The sequence below is a fragment of the Colletotrichum aenigma genome, assembly GCF_013390185.1.
Source record: "Colletotrichum aenigma strain Cg56 chromosome Unknown KSG_Cg56_contig10, whole genome shotgun sequence".
NCBI lineage: Eukaryota > Fungi > Ascomycota > Sordariomycetes > Glomerellales > Glomerellaceae > Colletotrichum > Colletotrichum aenigma.
Window position 1 is genome coordinate 1,992,654 of NW_023500916.1, and position 22,399 is coordinate 2,015,052.

General features: G+C 54.8%; 6 protein-coding genes across 6 annotated transcripts; 5 read left to right on the plus strand and 1 right to left on the minus strand.

Annotated features, from left to right (window-relative positions):
• Positions 1 to 725: 725 nt before the first annotated feature.
• On the plus strand, positions 726 to 1,841 carry IND1 (Iron-sulfur protein IND1; the record flags this gene model as incomplete). The annotated part of the gene is made up of 5 exons (XM_037329664.1): positions 726 to 791; positions 845 to 971; positions 1,030 to 1,152; positions 1,202 to 1,426; positions 1,486 to 1,841. 5 exons carry the CDS (start codon positions 726 to 728, stop codon positions 1,839 to 1,841), a joined length of 897 nt encoding a protein of 298 aa, XP_037172364.1.
• A 343-nt stretch (positions 1,842 to 2,184) lies between these two features.
• Positions 2,185 to 3,180, minus strand: spf30 (Splicing factor spf30; the record flags this gene model as incomplete). Its single annotated transcript, XM_037329665.1, has 3 exons — positions 2,185 to 2,270; positions 2,323 to 3,067; positions 3,127 to 3,180. 3 exons carry the CDS (start codon positions 3,178 to 3,180, stop codon positions 2,185 to 2,187), a joined length of 885 nt encoding a protein of 294 aa, XP_037172366.1.
• A 956-nt stretch (positions 3,181 to 4,136) lies between these two features.
• Positions 4,137 to 5,900, plus strand: CGCA056_v014424 (uncharacterized protein; the record flags this gene model as incomplete). Its single annotated transcript, XM_037329666.1, has 1 exon — positions 4,137 to 5,900. One exon carries the CDS (start codon positions 4,137 to 4,139, stop codon positions 5,898 to 5,900), a length of 1,764 nt encoding a protein of 587 aa, XP_037172408.1.
• Positions 5,901 to 6,979: 1,079 nt separating this feature from the next.
• Positions 6,980 to 11,086, plus strand: PAN2 (PAN2-PAN3 deadenylation complex catalytic subunit PAN2; the record flags this gene model as incomplete). The annotated part of the gene is made up of 11 exons (XM_037329667.1): positions 6,980 to 7,000; positions 7,160 to 7,267; positions 7,321 to 7,496; positions 7,551 to 7,677; positions 7,727 to 8,313; positions 8,366 to 8,782; positions 8,833 to 9,223; positions 9,272 to 9,379; positions 9,517 to 9,919; positions 9,971 to 10,184; positions 10,240 to 11,086. 11 exons carry the CDS (start codon positions 6,980 to 6,982, stop codon positions 11,084 to 11,086), a joined length of 3,399 nt encoding a protein of 1,132 aa, XP_037172409.1.
• A 1,660-nt stretch (positions 11,087 to 12,746) lies between these two features.
• Positions 12,747 to 13,358, plus strand: CGCA056_v014426 (uncharacterized protein; the record flags this gene model as incomplete). The annotated part of the gene is made up of 1 exon (XM_037329668.1): positions 12,747 to 13,358. One exon carries the CDS (start codon positions 12,747 to 12,749, stop codon positions 13,356 to 13,358), a length of 612 nt encoding a protein of 203 aa, XP_037172410.1.
• Positions 13,359 to 20,684: 7,326 nt separating this feature from the next.
• mic-33 (putative mitochondrial 2-oxoglutarate/malate carrier protein) lies at positions 20,685 to 21,735 on the plus strand (the record flags this gene model as incomplete). Its single annotated transcript, XM_037329669.1, has 2 exons — positions 20,685 to 21,628; positions 21,687 to 21,735. 2 exons carry the CDS (start codon positions 20,685 to 20,687, stop codon positions 21,733 to 21,735), a joined length of 993 nt encoding a protein of 330 aa, XP_037172411.1.
• Positions 21,736 to 22,399: the final 664 nt, after the last annotated feature.

Below are 22,399 nucleotides of genomic sequence, written 5' to 3' on the forward strand. Positions count from 1 at the left end.
GTTGTTGTGGAATCGGCGTTCCGGGTATCTTCAATATTGGTTGCTCCCCTGATCCGGCAGAGAAAGCCGGGTCAAGCAAGGCAGGTCGAGTCGAGAGCCTCAGTTTGAGACCAGACTCGGAGGCTGGTGGTTGAGGGTCGAGGAAGATGGAAAAATGCGATCGGGGTATCTGGATCGAGCGTGATTGAAACTTCCCCTAGATGCTGCTTCTTTGAATTCCTTCAGATCCCATGCTCGTTCTCCGGCAATTGGTTTGGTTGGATTGCTTGTTTACTGCGCTTCACTGCTCATTCATCTCATCGCGAACTGGAGGCGCGGTGAGAAGGTACGTATCTAACCTGGAAAGCTCGACTGTGGGGCATTGTGGCTGGGACAGATCACGTGGGCAACGGTCGAGGCTGCACCAACACACCTTGGAACGCTCGTTCCGTTCAATTCTTCGCGAGAAGGGAGTCTAGAATACTGGATGATTTTTGCATCAATGAACGGGAAGCTGCTTGATTTTTGATGATTTCGGTATGATCGATGGCGGCGACCTGAACTCACCTCTTCTCCGCCGAAGAAACTCCGCGCTGGAGACCGGGCGGTTCGGAGAGCGACCAATCATTTTCAGCTTGAACCGTTCACCTCCATCCAAGAGGCGTCAGTAGTCTTCCATCATCCATCGTGACTGTGTTTGCATTGCGGTTTTCGGGTGTTGCTAGTCGCTCAAGATCCTTTTCACAATGAGACCAACGTTATGCCGCCCGTTTCAGTCCACTTTCCGAGTGTTCAGTCATGAGAACCCTCTGGTACAGTGCCCTTCTTACTGAACCGGAGAAACCAGGCACTGACACGAGCCCAGGGCCTCCCGAAATCCGGCACGCCACCGCATTGGCCGCGAAAACCGGTTCGGCGCAAGATCACCGGAGTGGACAAGGTCATTGCCGTCTCGTCTGCCAAAGGAGGTGTTGGCAAGAGCACAGTTGCGGGTGAGAAAGATAATCAGAACATTAGCGAACAGAAAGAACGCGTTGTATTGACTTCCAGAAGCAAATCTATCTCTGGCTTTTGCGCGGCTAGGATATCGCGCTGGCATTCTCGACACAGACATCTTTGGGCCGTCCGTCCCTACACTGTTCAACCTTTCAGGGGAGCCAAGATTGTCGCAAAGTGAGTCGAATCTCTCACTCGGCTGGGACTCATGCTGATGACCGCCTAGATAACCAACTGGTGCCAATGACAAATTATGGTGTCAAGACCATGTCGATGGGATATCTCGTGCCGGAGGACGATGCTGTGGTTTGGAGGGGCCCGATGGTTATGAAGGCTATTCAACAACTGCTTCACGAGGTTGACTGGGGTCATCTCGATGTCCTGGTCTTGGACTTGCCCCCTGGAACGGGAGACACGCAACTGACCATCACCCAACAAATCATTCTCGATGGTTAGTATACCCCCAGCCGAGAGTAGTCTGACGCGGTACATGTCACTGATCATTGTCAGGATCCATCATCGTCACGACACCTCACACACTCGCCGTGAAGGACGCCGTCAAGGGCGTCAACATGTTCAACAAGGTCAACACTAATATCCTGGGCCTAGTTCAAAACATGTCACTGTTCAAATGTCCTCACTGCCATGGAGATACTCATGTGTTCGGATCGAACGACAGAGTCGAGCGCATGTGCAAAGAGCACAATATCAGCTTCCTGGGCGACATACCACTCCACCCGTCAATTGGAGACGACGCGGACCTCGGCAAACCGACTGTGGTGTCTGAACCGACAAGTGAGCGAGCAGGGATATTCCTCAAGATCGCCCAGAACATCGCTCCCAGGATCGGCCTCCGTTCACCGTAAATTGCTCGGAGGGGTGAGCTTCAAATTGGCGTGATGAGTGTAGGATACCCTGTGTAAGCAAACGTTTAGTCAACGGGACCTCGAGCAGGGGTATTGTGGGCATCTCATGTATTTGTGTCAACAGTCCCTTTGCGCTCCTAGCAGCACCCAGATCGGGGAGCAACCCCTTCGCATCTGGAGGGAAGAAAAATCGTGTGTACAAACCGTTAGCCTATGTAACGCGGAAACAAGACACATTACCAGGAATGGAACGAGACTGCCAAACCACCCTTAAACGCCATCCAGCCCTCGGGCTTCCTTTTGTCGAGAGGATCATTCCCATGCATAGAAATCAGACTGTAGGTTAGTCCAGCTCGTCGTTTTGCTGGTATACGTGACGGCTGCGGGTAGGATCTTTGCGCATGGCTTGGCCGGAGCCAGTAAAGCCAACTGTGACAACGTCAGTAAAAGACCCAGACTTGATAATGAGGGGTTGGCATACCTCGGCCATGTACACCGTCGGGCGTGCGGAACATGCTGTCCTTCTTCTGCTTTCCGAACTTGGACTTGGCGTTGAACTCCTGCCACTTGCTCTTGCCCTTCTCCAGCTCCTTGGTGGCCTTGATCTTCTTGGCCTTGGGAGGCTTGGTAGCTGCATCGGCGTTCTTCTCCGCATCAAGCTTGGCTTGTTGTTCCGGGTACAAGCTAGCAGCAGCGGATGTGACGACACCGTTCGACGGGCCGGATGTCTTGGGCGGCGCAGGCTGTGCAGCCTGTTGTGCGGTGCTGGATCCGGACGCTGGTGTTCCGTCAGCCTTGCGTTTGTTGGACATGGGTCGGATGTCCTTGGCCCGCAATGTGTCGGTCTCATCGTAGCTCTTGAACTTGACAACATAGATTGGCGCCGTCGATGAGCCGGTGATAGAGGTGATGCGCGCAGGGTAGAATCCTCTGTCGCCCGAGACCCATTTGGCCATGACAGTGTCGTTCACACGGTAGACAACAGGGGCATCATCCTTCTCTTCGACGGCTGGGGCGGCCTTTTTGAAGGCAGGATGGTTCTCCTTGGACCACTTCTCGGGGGGCGGGCTGGGGGCTTTGAGAGGTGCGGGCTTGGGTGCCTGCTTCGGCTGCAGCTCAGCAAGAGACTCGTTCAGGAGGGAAATCATGTCATTCAACTCCGCCTGCAGACTTTCGAGTTCGGGGTTTCCGGGGTCATCCTTCAAACCGGCGTGGACGACGTCGAGCTGGCGAGGCAAGGTTAGCAAGCGCTCGTTTGGGAAGGTTCAGGCGGGATGGCGCGTACCTGCTCCTGGTACTGTTTGCGATCCGCCTCCAGGGCCGCGATTTCGGCGGACATTTTGGCTGTTGGATTGAAGAGATGCTGTGAAAAATATGAATACGGAGGTGACGAATGGCGGGATGCGAGTAGTTGGGCTCGCGTGGTTTGCGAAGGGTGGGTTAGCGGCAAACACGAGATGTCGCGGTGGTTGTGATGGTCAGGCCTGCTTGCGACGGACTGCGGCGGAAGTAGAGCCGCTGATGCACTTGGGTTCACTTCCAGATTCCATTGCAGCCAGAGCTTATCCAGGATCACGTGCTGATAAGAGCACATTGGAAATGCATGCAACGCCCCAGGATGACCTCAAGTGAGACAGAATCTGGAGGTGCAGGCCAATGAGAGCTTACCTGATTGGGGTCCCCAGAGTGCAGGAGTGCCGCCTGTGGATTTTAGGAATCGGGATTACAGGGGTGGGAAGAGGCGGTTGAAGCCGGGTCCTGGCGCAGACGCGGGCACTTTAGCTGGTGTCGGATGCTGGCCGTACCACAGCCTGCCCAGGTACCTACCTAGGTAAGTAAGCCGGTGCTGTTTGCGGTTGCGGTCGCGGTTTAGGTGCGGGCGTGCGCGGGTGCGAATTCGGTCTGGGGTACCTTGACACCTTGACAAGCTCGTCTTTCATTCTCTCCCGCAAATCTAATTAATCTCGACCTCTCCCTCTCGCAACACCAACTACATTTCTTGCGCACATCGCATCGACGCAGAAGCATCACCAGCCTCGTTCTTATCGCCCAATTGGTCGCCCCCCGGTCGCTTCGCGCCGTACCGCGCCCCGGACACATCTTCACAGGCATTAGGTCATTGAAACAAGTCGGCAGCCACCGCGGCCGCATCCATCGGCCCTCCGGACAGGACGCCCACCAGCAATAGCAGCAGCAGCAGCAGCGCATCAGAACTCACCCGCGCCTTGCTACCTACCATCCCGACACCCCAACCGGCATATGTCATACACCTATCCAGGGGGCAAATAAGCAATCATGGTTCGAGACAGAGACGGCGACGAATCCCCGTCTGCCAGCCAATCAAAACGCCCTGCCCTCAATCATCAGGAGAGCGACTCGACCAACAGCGACAACGCCGTCAGAGAACATCATCATCAGCACCGCTCCAAGCCTCAGAAGCACGTTGTTGGTGCCGGTCGCTTGCATGCACGCGTCCCATCCTCCAAAGCATTACACAAACATCATGGATCAACCGCCTCCAAGCTGAATCACCGACGCATAGCATCCCCTTCCCCCGAGCGCAAGCCCACCTTTGCAGCCACCCATCGCCGCGTTCAGTCCGACGCGAAGCTCTCTCGCGACAGCTCTTCCACGAACCTGAGCAAAAATACCTCTTCAACAAGCCTGCGCCGTAACAAGTCCCACGGCGAAGTGAACAAGAAGTCCAAGTCTTCCGACAAGCTAAAGAGGACCAACTCGAACCCCGCCGTCAACAAGGTCAAGCCGCAAAAGTCGCAGGTACACTTCGACTTGGGTAACGACGGCCAGGACGACGAATGGGTGGACGCCAGCACATCTGCCTCACCATACCTGTCGAGAAGAGGCTCCCTGGCCAGCGCCCAATCCTCAGCGAAGCCCGACGACGGCAGTGCAAACAACAGCGCGATTAACAGCGCATACAATTCTAGAACCGAAACTCCCGCAGCGCAACCGTCCCCTCCTGCCTCGTCTACCCCCGATCGCGAGACCGTTCAACACAAAGAATACTTGACATCGAGGTTGCTCCAGCGCACCCCCTCGCACGGCGCACCGCCCAAGATGACTGCAGACACCGTTTCCGTCTCGCGCCGGGGTCAATCTCAGTCCCCCGACTCCATCAGCCGCGTTTCCACCCTCGCCGACTCGCACAATATCAACACTCTGCCAGGAACAAGCTCCGGCGATGAACTGATTTCCAGATTTGTTGGCGCTGGAAGCTCCGGTGCAGCTCGCGAAGGGTCGTTCTACAACCTTCAGAGGAGACCAGACAGTCGAAGGTCCGAGGACATCCCGCAGCAAAGGCCACAGTCTTCCGCGAGCTCTGGGCGACCGTCGCGACGAGAATCCGGATTGTCAGATGATGAGGATGGCACTGCGCTTGCTCCGCGATCGGCCAGACGGTCCGCCCCCCCGGCCGAGAAATCACGAACTCAACAAAAGCTTAATTTGCAGCGAGCGAGCTCAGTCATCGAACCGGGACAGGCTGTTGGAGGTGGTGTTGGTGCAGTAGGCGCAAGCCCGCTGGTGGGGATCGGAGGCCCGGGTTACGATGGCGGCGCGAGCCGCGACCCACGTGTAGCGAAGCAGCTGGAGAAGACGGGGATGGAGTACCTCAGTGTTCGCCGGTTCCAGAACCCCGTCGCGCGATCTTTAGATCGCTTAGCGCAGGCCAATCGCCAGAACAAGAACCAGCGCATACCTCGCAATGGCACTGCCAGTCTCAATGGAAAGGCGGCGTCAATGCGGAGTGGCATTGTGTCGGGCCAGCACACTCGAGCTTCCAGCATCAACGAGAGCAGTGCTGCCGCTGCGAGAAGGCCAATGACACCCCGCGCCCAGTCAATCAGGACGAATGGTGCCGGATCAAGCTTCGAGGCCGATGTTGACGACCACCAGAGCAGCCGGGCTCTACACGAGGGAGCCGGAACTCAAGGACTTAGTGGATCCAGTCTTGTTGGCGGAGAGGAAGATGAGGGTGTAACGGCCATTCTGCGGAACCTCTGGGAGAAGAGCCTAGACCTCAGTGCCAGCCAGGACTAGGAGGATTTGCCTAGCGGTGAGGACTTCGATCTCATCCCGAAGGAATAGGGTGGGGAGAGCAGACAGCACACACAAAGGCGCGACTTGTCTGGGAGTTCATTGCTGCAGTGGCTTCTTCGTTGTTCAGTCATGCCTTTGCTCTCCCAGCAGTTCACATGCATCACTGCATGTTACCGGTGTAGTAATGCGCTTCAGTTCTTTCGGACTTGGAAAGCGCTTGTTTTAACAATAAAGGTGTACTATGAATGGTATAGGTGGGCGGGCAGGCAAGGATGAGCTTTTTGGTCGCCAAGCACTTCGGATAGACAATCGTAATTGGCAGGAAATACAAAAGTAATAATTGATGGCGAGCCATGTACACAGAGGCAGTCGATTGCTGCTTCGCTGTATGCACTTGTTGTTGTCATGTCCGCAACATCATGACCGAAACGATGTTATAGGTGAAGAAGTATAGAACGATGGACCAAGGTACTCATGGGGGAAAACATCGGCGTGCAATACGCCCGGGCTTGATTTGGCCACCGCGGGGTTTATGTGATCGTTTATTCCCGAATTTAAACTGAAAATTAAGCACCAGCACCTTGCGTTCAAATCCTACTTGCCTTAAACGGATCTTCTCTCGGCACGTACTGGAGAACTCTTACTGAAGGGATTAGGGTGGGTAAAATCAGACCGACGCTCACCGGAGCGGAGCTGTTGGTTTGGCCAATGAGCTCTCGGTGAAGGCGTTGGTGGAAATTGGTCTCACCTCAGATCTGGTTTCGGAAATATTCCGGATTCCTCAGAGAGTTCGGCGATAGAGCGAGAGACTCGAGCCAAACCCAGCCTCCCCCACACTCAACCTCCCTACCCTGTCCGCCTCATGCAAGTGGCTTAGCTCCATTGGGCGCGACACCTTGTCTCTGCTGCCACTTGCTCGAGCTGCGCGAAGCTGCGGGGGTCGCGATCCGGTACCTTATCTGTGCACTTCTCTTTTTTTACGTATTGGAGCGACCGGCTGCGACCCGTTTGCCGGCTTTCTTGGTATCGCATTACTCGTTTAGAACTATGGTCATTTGGGCGAGGAAGCGAAGACCAAAATGGACGGAGATTGGGACGAGGTAAGTAGCAATCCGGGCCCCTCCTCGCCTGTAGTGTTGCGGCTCAAGTTCCAGTGGGCGAGCCTCACCATACCTACCTCCGCGCGTCGCGGCTGTATTGCACCTTTTACGATGATGGGCGCTTTGATCTGAGCCTCGTTGACAAAGTCCGCCATCCAGGTCGCCCGCATCCCCTTTCCGCCTCCGGGCGTCCACGCCATGGCCACGCCCGTAACGACAATGGCATTCGATACGGCGCAAGAGCTGCTCTGGACGGGCAACGAATATGTAAGATTCCGATTGACGGCTGTCCGAAGCTGTCCGAGCCTGACCAGCTGCAGGGAAGAGTCACGTCATTCTACGGTAGCGAGCTCCAACGATACACTTCTTTCAAAGCGCATACCACAACCGATGGACCCGTCCGACAGATCTTAGTGAACGACAAGGGCGTCGTGGTGTTGGGGTCGAGAGATATACACATGGCCTCGCGTAAAGGCCCTCCCATATGGCACATAAGGTGCGTAGCGACACACGCGGCTGAGAAGGACGGATCCGACTGACGTCAGTGTAGACATGATGACATGAAGGACTTACGATGCATGAGTTTTACGTCCAAGGGGACGTCAGAGATCCTTGTTGCCGGTTTTCAGGACACCATGTTTGTGATTGATCTCGCTAAGGGTGAGGTGGTCAAGCAGGTATGCTTTTCGCCCTCGTCCAGTCGCAGAGCTTCGCTGACAAGATCAGGTGCCGACGGCGCATTCGTATAAAATTATGAAGAAAAGCAGGTATATCTGCGCTGCGACTAAAGAGGGCACGGTCAACCTGATCGATGCGGCCAATTTTACTGTCGTCAAAAGCTGGAACGCTCACTCGGCTCTCATTAGCGACATGGACGCCCAGCACGACTTCATCGTCACTTGCGGCTATTCACTGCGCCAAGGCCAGAACTACATGTTAGATCCCTTTCTGAATGTCTTCGATATCAAGAAGATGTCGTCAATGTCGCCGATTCCATTCCCTGCTGGCGCCGCCTTTGTCAGGATGCACCCGCGAATGTCGACCACCACCATAGTCATGTCTCAAAGCGGCCAGATGCACGTCGTCGATCTAATGAATCCGAACACTAGCAATGTACGGCAGGCTAACACAATGACGTATTTGACTATGTTCGAGATCGCGCCATCTGGTGAGGCCGTTGCTCTTGCGGATGCCGAGTTCAACATCCATATCTGGGGTTCTCCATCTAAGCTTCGATTTGTTGACTTCGCATCGCAAACTGAATTTGCGACGCCCGAAGAACCCCTTCCAAGTATCGAGTGGACTGCCGACACGTAAGTGCATGGAGATCCTGAAATACTCTACCACTTGCTGACTTGCTTGTAGACCTCTGAACTCTATCGGCACGCCCTACTACCGAGATGTATTGCTGTCGGCTTGGCCAGATCTTGTGTCTGATGTTGGAGCTCCTCCCACCAAGCTGGATCCGCAGTTTCTGTCTGGCCTCAAGGCGACGGACTTTGGAATGTATGGACGTAATACAAGAGGGTTCCGAAGAAACCAAGTGGAAGACACCCGCAATCTGGACAAAGCCAACGCGTCAGGTATTCTGGCGCCCAAGTTCCTCAGCGAAAAAGCCAGGGAGTTTGCCAAGACTCCCGACAACGACGACGAAAAGGTCGATGATGTTGCAAACGCGCTGATGCGCATGGACATTGATCCTTTAAAGGCAGAGTGTCCGCCAATGTACCGGAACGTGGAGATCAAGTACAGCAAATTTGGCGTTGATGATTTTGACTTTGGGTATGTCAGCTCGTCGTTTCTGGCAATGGAAGCCCACTCACGGTCGACAGGTTCTACAATAGGACGCAGTACTCCGGTCTTGAAATCCACATCGCCAACTCTTACGCCAACTCCCTGCTTCAGGTGTTGCATTTCACGCCCCTTCTTCGGAACATAGCGCTCCAACATGCGGCGACCGCTTGCGTCGAAGACACATGTCTTTTGTGCGAAATGGGTTTCTTGTTTGACATGCTGCAAAAGGCCGAGGGCTCAATCTGTCAGGCAACCAACATGCTGAAGACTCTCAGTCATCATCCTCAGGCCGGTCCTCTTGGGCTTCTTGAGGAAGACCCTAATGGCTCCAGTCTGACCGTAATGCTTCAAGGCTTGGTCAGATTTCTCACTGAGAAAATCGTGGTAGATTTCAAGTCAATCCAGCCGGGTTCAGGCTTGATGGATCAGGTGTGTTGACTGTCCCTTTTTCTTGGGAGCTCAGCTAAATCTTTCTAGATGCTGTCGACCTCAGCGACAAGTTTCATTAGGTGTATGAACTGTAGGAGCGAGTACACTCGACCGGGCTCTGGCTTCTTCCAAGAACTGATGTATCCGCAACAGAGTGTAAGCATTTCCTCTGTGCTATGCCTGTACTTGGCGGCGCATGCTGACCGGGTTTGGCATCACAACTTCCGTTTGGGCTTGGCAGTTCCGGGATGCTCCTCCTTAGCACCGTAGTGCAAATCGCTGACTGTTTACAGAAGAGCATGGTGCGGAACCAGAAGGCTCCCAAGGTAACCTTCTCCCAAATACTCAAGTCGAGCGTCGAGAGAGAGACCACTTCCAAAGGCTGGTGTAGCAGATGCCAGCGGTACCAGAACATTGCAGCTAGAAAGACCATTCACAGCATCCCTGCCGTCTTTGTCATCAACACTCTTATCAACAGTCCGGAGCATAGGCGCTTTTGGTCAACACCAGGGTTCCTGCCTGAGGAGATTGGCGTCATAGTAGACCATGGCCAATTTTTCTGCTACGAAGGCGAGGATCTCAAACTTCATCTACAGCGCGGTATTCACAACATAACTGTGTATTCCCTCGTCGGCATGGCCGTGAATATCGACCCAGGTGCAGGGCAAAAGCCTCACCTGGTCGCCATGGTGAATGGTACGTTTCCTCGATGTGCATTGAAGAGCACCGGGACTAACTTTCGATCAGTCGCCCACGCGCAGCCCCAGGTGCCTCAAACAAGCCAGTGGCATCTTTTCAACGACTTCCTCGTGCGGCCCGTTGCAACCGAGGAGGCACTCGCGTTCCATCCTGCATGGAAGATGCCATCAGTTGTCGTTTTCCAGCTCAAGGAGGCGAACAACAAGATAGACATGGACTGGAAGAAGAACATCGATACCTCTTTGCTGTACCAGGACACCAAGTAAGCTCCGTCTCGGCAACCTTTTGCACACCATACCCCTACTGACCCTTACCAGCCCGCACGTCGACGGCAAGACTTACCGCGCCCTGGATTTGGCCACCGAACAGCCTGGGCCGGAAAGCATAGTCGCTCTGGATACCGAGTTCGTTGCTGTCCGTCAGCCAGAGATCGAGATGAATTCGGACGGCGAGAGGGAGACGATCCGGCCAATAGTGTACGCTCTTGCGAGAGCTTCCGTCGTTCGAGGTCAGGGAGAGGACGAAGGGGTTCCGTTTATCGATGACTACATCTCCATCAGGGAGCCCATCGTGGATTACCTGACCTCGTATTCCGGCATTACTCACGAGGACCTGGACCCGCGGGTGTCCAAGCATAACCTTGTGTCCCTCAAGGTCGCATACAAGAAGCTCTGGATACTCCTGAATCTGGGCTGTAAGTTTCTAGGCCATGGTCTCAAACAGGACTTCCGGGTGATCAATATCCATATTCCCAAATCCCAGGTCGTTGACACCATTGACCTTTTCTTCCTCAAGTCTCGCCTGCGAAAGCTGTCTCTGGCCTTCCTGGCATGGTATCTGCTGAAGGAGGACATTCAGCTAGAAACACACGATTCGATTGAGGACGCTAGGACGGCGCTGAAGCTGTATCGCAAGTATCTGGAATTCGATGATGCCGGCGTGCTGGAGCCCATGCTTCAGGACATTTATCGCGCAGGTAGAGAGAACAACTTTAAGCCGCCAAAGAGAGGTCTGGATGTCCAAAGAGCTCTGACGCCTCCACCGCTTGCAAGCGAGGCAGCGGCTGCCCCTACGACGCCATCTGCCGTCGAGCAGGTGTCGGGCAATGGGTTCGGCGCAGGTGCGACGTGGACGCCAGGCAAGGGCTCCTCCCCCTTGCGATGAGAGCAAAGGCAGTCACAACATAATGCCCGGGCCCTGGTCGATTGTCGACGGGAAAACTGGCAGATAGATTTAGATAGAACCCCTAAACAATACTACGCGCTCGGGTTCCTCTTTTTTGTTTTCCCCTTCTGGCGCGCTTTTCCTTCCATCGTCTCTACCGCCTCGGTGTTGTCTCTGTCATTTCGGTGTCTTCTTCGTCTCGGTGTCGTCTCGTATCCATCGTCTTCGTCATTCTTCCCACCCCTCACACAGGTTCTTCATCTTCTTCGTCGTCGTCACACCCCTATCCCCCCCGGGTTCTTCATCGGACGCACGCCCCCCGGCGTGTCGCTTCAGACCCGGCCATACACTCTCCAAGACCGGTTTAGCGGAGGTCCATCCAGGTCCATTCGTAGGGCTGACATGGACCCCGATGATCTTGAAAGTCAAATCCGGAGAGGTTCCCATGATTTTCTGGCCAATGGAATAACAGGATCACAACGACTGATTGTTTTACGGTCTAACAGACTTCCTGAGCTGATGTACTTACTGATCGTAGGACAGATACCAGCCATGCGGAATATCTTTATATATGCCGCCTCGCCCCCCCAACTTCGCTTCTTCTTCTTCTTCTTCTTCTTTTCTTCTTCATGACTTGTCATCGACTTCTTAGCTTGCTATGGATTTCATTCGTCTCGTCTGCGCCGCCCTGACCGAAGCACGGTTCGTCAGGGCCTGGGTTCATGTCCCAGTCGACAATACTTGCTCCTGCCTGCTCGTTACATGCGTCGGCCTCGGTGGGGTTTACCTCGCCAGGTCCTGGGTTAATGTCCCTGTTTTTTCCGCCCTCCTCGTTCTTCTTTTTGCCTTTGCCGCCTTCGTCCACCGGCCCTCTCGTAGGGCGTCTGGAGGTGTTGGTTCAGCTTTGGTTGGTGTGTCAGGTTCGTCTTCTATCTCTATCCATCCCCCTCTTACTCCCTCGGCTGTGGCCATACCGGTTCGCGCTTTTCTGCGCTCTCTTCCCCCCTCTCCAGTCCCCCCCTTTACTGTCGTTACTGCTACTCCTCTCCCAGCTCAATCCTCTCCCCTGTTTGTGCCCGAGTTCGAGCACCATACTGCACACATTGGCAAGCTTATCGATCCTGGTTCGCCTTTTGGGCCCAGATCACCCCCTTTCATTCATCACACCATGGCGGTGCACTTCCTTCCCCCTCCCCCTGCCCCTTCCCCTCCACCACCCTCTTTTGATGCACTTATGGCTTGTGTAGATTATCAGCAACGCTGTCTTCGCCAGATCGGAGTCGGCCAGAGCTCGTCTTCCCCGCCTCGCACCCCCCGTCGTCTTCTCATTCCTCCTCGCTCTCCCACTCTCGACTCTTTCATCTCTTCTGATCAGGCTGATCAGTCTCTTACCAATCCCTTCATCTCTTCTCCCCGTCCTGCTTCTCCCTCCGTTACCGTCTCTTCTCCTGTTCCTTCCTTCGATGCACTCATGTCCCGCGTCGAGGATCAGCAGCGCGCTCTACATGAACGAAGTTTGATTTCTCGTCCCGCTCCGTCTCCTTCCCCTGCTCCCTCTCCTTCCCCCTCTCCTTCCCCCTCTCCTTCCCCCTCTCCTTCTTCTTGCTCTGCCCATCCCCCTCCACGCAGCCCTGACACCATAGATCGTAACATGGCAGCTATGTTCGCAAAAGCAGCCGAGAGCGATCGCCTTGTGGCAATCAAACTTGCTCAGCTCAAGGAGTTGGCGGCTGGCATGACGTTTCGACCCGCCACCCCCAAGAACCCAACGACCCCGGAGAAGTCATACGACTACTCAGAATGGAGCCCTACGCCTATCACTATCTCAATCGACTTCGAACCGACTGTCTTTGCTTCGGACGCTTCCTTCTCTTACACTCGTTCACCTACGCACTCACCTGTACTGGCCCTTCCTTCTGCCGTTGCTGAGTGGAACCATCCTGATTCTGCTTCTACTTCTGCTTCTGCTTCTACATCCTCTCTTTCTACTGTTGCCGAGTCGGATCCTTCTTCTTCTGCTTCTGCGTCCTCTCCTTCTCCTGCTTCCCCCTCTCTCCTAGACGAGGACATCAAGGCCTTGCAACGGTTTGCTCGGAACGTTCAATCCAACATTCTTTCCAAGTCAGGCAAGTCACTCCCTCCTTCATGGGAACCTCCCTCTTTCACAGGTCCCTATCTCGCTCCTTCTTCACCGCGTCCTCCGTCTCCTCCTCCCCCTCGTCCTAAGCGAGTTGTTCGAATCAGTCGGCGTACGAACCGTCTCCTCCGCTGAAGCCTTTGCCTCGACGCACTTCATTCAGCTTTCTGTTCGGGAGTCACCGCAGTGCATTGCAACGACTCTCGAGCTTCATTTTTATCTTCGTGTTCTGGTTTGGGAAGTCATCGGGCTTCTTTGAACTACTATGGTATCTCCTCTCGCCGTGTCACCTTCCTCGCATCATTGAAAAAGGTAAGTCATCTCTCCCTCTCCTCTTCGTGTGACATGACATGTGTGTGCTAACTTAGATCGCCACTTCGACTGTGATCTCACAACAAAAGGTAAGATATTTCCCCCTTCCATTATTTTTTGGATATTGGCTAACCACTTGACTGTTTCTACACCCATGGTACAACTTCTCGACACCAGAAAGGTAAGTTGTCTCTCGCTTCCTTCCCCCTCGTGTGACATGACATGTGTGTGCTAATATAGATCGCCACTTCGACTGTGATACACAACAAAAGGTAAGATAGTCTCCCTCTTCCATTCCTTTTTTTTTTCCCTTGGATATGGGCTAACCACTTGTGCATTTTCACATTCACAATGAGGCTTCTCGACATTCCAAGAAGGTAAGTCATCTCTCTTTCCCTCGTATGACGTGATATGCTTGTACTAACCCAGACCGCCATCTCGACTGCGATCAAAAAGAAGAAAAGGTAAGATACTTTCCCATTCCATTTTCTTTTGACATCGATTAACCACTTGACTGCTCACACACTCGGGGAACATGATGCATCTCAAAAGGTGAGCAATTCTCTCTTTCCAATCTTGCTCTTCCTTGACCTCGACTAACTACTCGACTGTCCATCATCCTGACTTTGACACGATTCAAATCAGAAGGTAAGATACCCCGCACCCTCAATATGATCTGACAATGACTGCCTACTTGGCTGCACGCCATCCTGTCTTTGTGATGCATGATGCAACCCAAAAGGTGAGCAAGTCTATCTTTCCCCCTCCGTCCTTCCTTGACATTGGCTAACATCTTGGTCTCTATGTAAACAAATGTTTCCTGTGATGTCTCTGTCGTAAGAAGTAATGTTGTGTGTGCATCGTTGTGACTATCTTCCATGTTTCCCTGGTGACATGCAAGTCTTTGGCCAAGTGTTCCTGCCAGACACAACTGTCCTCCATGAGCCTTGCCGCTGGGGCTTGCCGGTGTGACGTCCTACTGCTGCTGCAAGTGAGGATGTCATTTCAGGCTATACTTCCGCCACTCAGTTTCTACTGTTCAATGCTAAGCAAAGGCTGCACACCCGCAAGCCACGGTTGACGGGTTTGATATTCTGGCATAGCTTCAGCATGCATCTACATGGCAGGGCGAACCGTCTTGGTCATTGTAGAAGATATGGCTGGAAGGGCGTGCCCGTATTGCTCAATCGCGTCCACTTGAGCCAGGAGCTTGTCGTGCGTTAGCATATGCAATGTCGTCATCTCCCAACTTCTGATCATCCTCCCAAGAGACCGAGCACCAGCGTATTGTGATCACGTATCCGCATTAATGCCCTACGTTTCTGCAGCTGGATTTGTTTGCTGAGATGGCACAAAGCCCTGAAGAAATGAACCCTCAGGGTTAAGGTATGTCTGACGGATAGCAGGTCATGTCAACTACAAAGTCATTACACACAAAGCGATGGCAGTGGGATCAATATCCCAAGACGAATCCTCAACATGAGCAGTGGTCTGTCAGATAGCCCTGACAGGTCTGCAAACGTAAGGCCGGGATCGAGAGAGATGTTGACTTCTAAAAGACGAATGCTGTGTGCTGCGAGAAGCGTATAGAACCCCATACCAACACCTGTGGGAAGTTGATAGGAGTCATGCTGCGAAGTCGTGTGACAAATATATCAAGCGATAGCCCACATTCACTCCATCAAGGCGCTTGGCCGTGGGAGTTGAACTCGCAGAGCCATGTGTGCCACCACGTGCTCTCCCTCACTTATAAATACCGACGCGATATCCGCGCAACCACCGCGTCCAGGTGTAACTTACGTTAGTCGGCAACAAAAGTGCGTCCCGCGAGGCCGAGATCCGGGGGGGTTCGTGGCCTATCGGCTTCGTTAAGCGGAAACCCAGTCGCCGTCCATCCACCGGAAGGGAAGCATCCGCCTAGCGATCTATTCCATGCCGTCCTTGGTGGTGAGCGAGTTTCGCGACTTCGCGAGAATACGGTGTGGCATTGCCGAGATCCTTGACAACGTTCAACGAGCAAGGGTGAAGAAGGGCTTCTCCGGTTGTGGAAAAGCCCGCACCAGGTCGTGAAGGTGTTTCTCGTCGCAAGGTGAAGCCGGAATGCGGGCCAGCCACCGGGGAGCACAGGAGAGGCTTCTCGGCTCAGGTTCCCAAAGGCGCGGGAGCATCCGGGTTGATGGGTGGGTCAGATAGAGAGAGAGAGGAAGTCTGATTAGGGTGTCGCGATTGGGCTTCCTGACAATCCGGTCCCCTTGGAGCCCAATCTGGGAGTCATCCCATGGGCCGTCGAGGTCAGACGGCAGGGGTCTGCGTGGGCTGTGATAACCGAGCTGTTGTCTAGACTGTCTTGCAGCCGGCTTCTCGGGGACGAGTAGCCGGAAAACGGGTGATGTTTGTGTTGAGTTGGACAACGAGCCGCACCACGTCAGTTTCTTCGATCCAAGCTCAAGGGAACCCTCCGAGACAGGGATGTGTGGAAATGCAGCTGGACCGCCACGATGGACGGTGGACGTTTCCATGTCCAATCCCAGCGCAGCCTTCTTTGAGACGGACAAGCGTCATCCCGCGGGATGGGGATGGGGCACAGGCGCAGGTTCGCGCTAGGTTCCTGGCTTGACAGGCCAGTGACACAATTGTAGGGAGGGAGGAAAAGACCGAGGTGCATGGTAAATTTCCAGGTGAGGCATTGAGTATTTCCGGAATGAGCTGGGCGCGGAACCGGATTCGCCAGAGACAATTCCGGGGTCGGGCTGTAGACGATGAGCAAACATGGATTTTGGGAATTGGGAATTTGTCGTTTTTCCACCAGTGGCTTTGCCCGAACCGAGCTCCCGGGAATTTTACGCAGCACCCTGGCTACCTACCCACCTACCCTTGATGCAAGGTCCTGGTCGGTGACATGACGCACGGGTGATGGTGAGGCTATTACCAGCAGCTCGCGTCTTCGCTTTTACGGCGAAAACGTTGAAGACGCCGACATGAGGTTGACAGCCAAGGTTTAGCAATGTCTTTTTGGGGAGATGAGATGTGTTGGACCCTTGCTGTGTTTGGTGTTGTTCACAGAGACATGGTGTCTTGGGCCGCGAGTTTCCGCGGCGGTATCGGGGGGAGGGTGGCTGAATGATTGGAAGAGGAGGCCTCAACTGTTGATTCTCATCTCTTGATAGCCGAAGATTATCGTTGATGGACGGGATAGAGTTTGGGGAGTCTGCAAGGGGATGCGTGCACCTACCTATGGAGTGGAAGCATGCAATGCGTGGTGGTTCAGTGTTCCCGCGGTGGTCCCGACGGCCGCAACATTGCCATGGTTGAGGGCCGAGATTAGCTCACCGACCCAAGACGGCTTCGGTTCGTTGGGGCCGCAAAGACCGGTAGGGCTACTTAGTACTCCCAGGTGGCTCAACAGGTTCACAGGCTGCATGCCAGCGACGAGAGGCGTTGAAGATATCGCGTGTGGGCCGGGAATAGCGCGGGTGTTGGGGGCCAAAGAGACAACAACACACACAAAGGGTCGGATCGTCTCTCAATAATTTCAACGGGCCGCCGTTCGGTGAGACACGATGAGCGAGGTGTGCGAGGTGAGCGGCAGACTCAACGGGGCGCGGGCGTTGGAAACATGTCACCTTGGACGTCCTCGGTGAGCCAAGGTCAGTGGAGGTGTGGTGGCCTAGGATGTCCAATCGTTACGTGCTTAGGTATGCAGGTGGAATTGGTGGTAAGAACAATATGATGCTGGTGAGTGGTCAGCTGTCGAGGAGGCAGAGGGGCCGGCCACCTCAGGGTCTGGGCTTGGACTGCACGGAACACTTGGCGGCAGCAGAGCGGGTGTTTTCGTTTTATCGATAGCCGGCTACCTTAGCGCAGGTGTACGTAAGCGATATAGTGGGCATCGATGGCCCGTGTGCCACTACCCCGCATTCTCGCAGCAGATGGCAGGCAGGCGGTTCCCGGCCTAGGGCAGCCGTTCCCAGTCCAGTCCAGTCCAGTCCAGTCTAGTCCGGTCCAGCAGGGCACTTACAGCGCAACCCGCCCCAGCGATGCACACCTACCTAAGCCAGATCCAATCCCAAGCCGTCCAATGTCATAGGTTCTTTTGTACCAACCCAAGTGGCCGCCCGCCTTAACCATCCGTCGTGTTATTCATGCTTAACGCGCCCATCCAGAGCGAGATCAGAAAGGCACCTCAGCTTCTGAACCCGACCGTGCTGGCCACCAGCTGCCTACCCCAACTTTCAAAGCATCTGGTGATCTATTCCAACGGCTTGATCGGCATCGTCGGGGCTTTCTCGTCTCTTCTCGGGAGGACCAAGGCGGAGAGCCCAAGAACACCAAGGGAAGAGCTGCGCGTTGGGGATGCGCCCGTCGCACCTCTCACCTCGCGCATGGCATCCCGTTTCCATGTCTCTCCACAAAGGCCGATCAACAAGACATGCACGCGACTCCAATCATCCAGCAGTGGACTTTCGACGTCCGTAACGAAGAAAACAACGAAACACCCGCCCAAGTCTCGTCCGCGGACAAGACATTGGCCGTGTCGGCGGGAGGCGGAGCAATCCAATCGCATGGAATCGCCAGCGCCAACCACCAAGCGATCCAAGTAGGTACTGCCTAAGTCAGCTCAGCCAGCGATCGACATCCGTTTCATTGCTGTTGCTCTTTTTTGCCGTCTTCGCAGGGGGTGCATTCATCCTCAGACGGTGCAAGCCTGCCGCCCACCGTCTCGGGGGAGAGCAGCTGTGGCCGTCGTCCGTTCGTCTGCCCCAATGCTGGCATTATCAGGAGATTTCCTCTCTCAATGGCACCGGTGACGTTGTCCTGCCGGCCCATCAGCTACCGTCCGCTGTCCCCAACCCTCCATCGATACTCCCTCGATCTGCACACGCAGAAACGGGTCAAGCTCGTCGTTCGTTGCCGGCGACGAGCTGCTGCTGCTGCTGTTCCCCGAGATTCGAGCGATTCCCCCGGGTATCCATCCATTCGACCCTGTAACCCTTCCCGTCTTCGATCCCTCCCTTGATCCATCCATTCATCCAGCCAGCCAGCTCCCAGCAAACCCCCTCTTCTACCCTTCGTCACGTTGATGAATGAGGTGTGCCGAAACCCATACCCCGCATCCGGACGGCACCAAAACGACGCGACACACAATGCGCCTGGCTTCGCATCCACGTCTTCCCGCTGGAAATCCCATGATCCTCATTGGCGCGCTCGACGTGGCCAGGGACAGCGGCGTCTGGATGGGAGGGTGGGAAGCTTTTCCCCTACCCCCAGATTGTGAAAACACCCTCGGGGCTGGGGGTGCTTGGGGGGCTTTCAAGCTTGGAGCTGGCTTGTTCTTGCTGGGCCTGCTCGGCTTCTCTGGCTCTCTGACTGTGTGAAATGCCAATCATTTGACATCGGATACCGAGCCAAAGGTACATGTCGCCCTCATCACCGCCGAGTATCAACTCCATGTACACTTGCACCCGGAGACATGGCATGGTCAAGGTACCACCATTATGTGGCACATCAAGGCATGTGTCTCTCTCATAAATATCACTACCACTGCTGCCTCAACTCCGCACGCCGTGTCCAACCTTCGCACACCCATCTCCCCCGTGAAGAGTACCGCCTTAATTCCACCACCAGCTTTTGCATTGTCCGTCGTCTGTTGAAGACGGTGTCTACCTTGAACGAGTCGAGCCTCGGTCCTCCTCATCCTCCAGCACCTACATCCTTCAGTCTACTCCAAACCCCAAGCAAGGCTACTGCTTGGTGATCAACGGCCTCTACCCGCCTTCTCATACTAGACTCATCTGGGGTTGCTGCTGCCGAACCTTGATCGTCCCGAGAGCACCTGACATCTCCATCTAAGCTACCGACCGTTCCCGAGAGAGGCGCCCCTACGAAGAAAGAAAAGGCAAAGGCAACTACGTTGTTTCCAACATTCCGGCTTTTTCGTCTTCGCAAGCTCACTGTTGTCGACTTACCGCACCGCAACTTGCTTTTATTTGCCTGACTGTCCGGTGGCTTGCTGGATCAGCTTTTCCCCTCCTTCTCCTCTTCCTCCAGCTGCCAGCTCCAAACATCCTTAAACCCCGCCTTCCTCGCTTTCATTGCTTCCCTAAAGGCACGCGACCTATACCAACCACACTCCATCCATTTCCAGTTGCGGCGACACCCACAGTCAGTGTTATTGACGGTGTCGAACTCTGCGTCGAAACTGTTGCTTACAAGACGCAGTTGCCTACCTCTGTAAGTCGGACGAAGCTACCGTTTCTCTCAATGTCTCAATGTCTCGCGCAACTTTTATTGGGGACGCGAGGCGTTCAACAAGGGCGCCGAGCTAGTCCCAATCGCATCCCCTCTCTCTCTCTTCCATACACACACACGTCCTGACTGTTCTTCTCCCCCAACCCCACCCCCGCTGCGGCTTGTCTCTGGCTCCCCAATCCACATTGCCTAGTTGGTGTCTAGTCGGTCACTGCAATCCCAAATCCCCACCCTCCTCACTCGATATTGTCGCCGGCCGGATGTGGAGCCCGCCCTATTGAACGTCCCCGAGGACTTACATGGGACGGGCTACCTTAACCACGGCCCAAATACACATACCCGTCCCTATCTTTCCCGATGACATACCCCCCCGCCCCCACCGCCTCGTCAACGTCGAGGCCGATGCGACCCGGACCGTCGCCTCGGTCGCGGCATCGCGTTCGGCCTGGACCATGTCCACGCTACAGCTACAGACGCCTGCATCTCTGAAATCTACTACACCACATAGCTGTGTACCTTGCCCACCTGTGCGCCCGTTCTCATGTATGTGGGGTCCTGCCGCCGTCAAGACGTGGAATTGCGCCTTTGCGCCCCGTCTCATGCTTTTGTTGGACCCCCACCACTTCTGGCATTCGATGCCTGGGGCGTGTCTAACACAAGGCACTGACAGGCACGGAGGGAGGATGCGAGCTCATGTTCTATAAAGCTACCTTTGATACCTCCATGGTCCGGACTTGGGCTGACTAGTTGCCTCTCTCTTTCTCATCCGTAGCTCTCCTGCCATCCTAACTTGACAACACTTGGCTGTCCCGAAGCAGTCAGTACACGGCGCCTCCTACAACAACCACCGAATCGAACACTGCAAGCCCTCGTGCTGCAGTAACATACACCTCGATCACCATGAGCTCTAGCACCTTCAAGCAGGCAGCTGAGGCAGCTAGAACCCGCGGGTCCGAAGTCATGAAGTCCGACTCCGTCGCCGTCGCCAACGACTTCCTCCACACCCCGTTGATGCGGGCGGCTTTGCCCTTCATCAACGGCGGTATCAGTGGCATGGTCGCCACCACCGTCATCCAGCCCGTCGACATGATCAAGGTCCGCATCCAGCTTGCCGGCGAGGGTGTCGCCGGCGGCCCGAAGCCCACTCCCTTGTCCGTCACAAGAGAAATTCTCGCTAGCGGCAAGGCACTCGACCTCTATACCGGCTTGTCCGCTGGTCTCCTCCGCCAGGCTGTCTACACCACGGCCCGCTTGGGCTTCTTCGACACCTTCATGGGCAAGCTCGGCACCCGCGCCAAGGAGCAGGGCAAGTCCATAGGCTTCAAGGAACGTGCCACCGCCGGCCTCGCTGCCGGAGGTCTGGCCGCCGTGCTCGGCAACCCGGCCGACTTGGCTCTGATCCGCATGCAGAGCGATGGCCTCAAGCCCCTGGCTGAGCGCAAGAACTACAAGAGCGTCATTGACGCCCTCACCAGCATCGCAAAGTCGGAGGGTGTTACCGCCCTCTGGGCCGGCGCCGCCCCCACGGTCGTCCGTGCCATGGCTCTCAACTTCGGTCAGCTCGCCTTCTTCAGCGAGGCCAAGTCCCAGCTCAAGCAAAACACCCAAATGTCTGCCCAGGCCCAGACCCTGACTGCCTCTGCCATTGCTGGCTTCTTCGCCTCGTTCTTCTCTCTGCCATTCGACTTCGTCAAGACTCGCCTTCAGAAGCAGTCCAAGGGCCCCGACGGCAAGCTCCCGTACAAGTCCATGGCGGACTGCTTCACCAAGGTTGCTAAGCAGGAGGGCGTCATGCGCTTCTACCGCGGTTTCGGCACATACTATGTCCGCATTGCTCCCCATGCGTAAGTGGACTTTATCAACCCCGTCAGAACCCCTGTGTGCTAACAGTGCGTCCCACAGCATGGTAACGCTCATCGTCGCCGACTACCTTGGCTTCATCACCAAATAAATGTTTGATGCACGACACGACGTTCGCTCGGAATGGACAACAACATCCCCTTCCCATTGGGGAATATTTCTCTTATCGGTGACCTGTTCCTTTTTTTTTTTTTTTTTTTTTTTTTTTTGGTTTGGAGAGCAGCAACAGAAGCAAGCCATCCCCGATCATCCTTTTTCCTCTCGGGCGCTCTGCCTTCTGTTAATCAGTCTCTCTCCCACACGGCGCTATGGGCGTAATGCTGGCATTTTCATGGGGGAGGCAAAGAATATTATTTGCTTGGGTTTATACCATTTGAACAGACAGACGTACATACATCGTCAAACAAACGCACGGGGGTTGTAGACCCCCACGCGAAATTGAACAAACAATTGTCAAGACTTACTATGTGTGCGCCTCTTTAGTTGTGGTGGTGATGACTGTGCGCAGCTCAACAATGTCTGTGGGTGCAGGTGAGCGTTGACTTTTGGTGAGGTGAGATTTCGGGGCGGTGAAATTTAAGAGCAAAGCGATTTTGATAAACGTCGGTACCCTTGCATCGGCGAGAGTTGGGTTCACCGGTCACCAAGATATTCACCGAATGATGAGACAATTGTTTCTCGAGGCGTTGACTCAAGGAGATAGCGAAGCTGACATCCTAGATAGTATTTCCCCTGGTATTCTTATGGCACGCCTA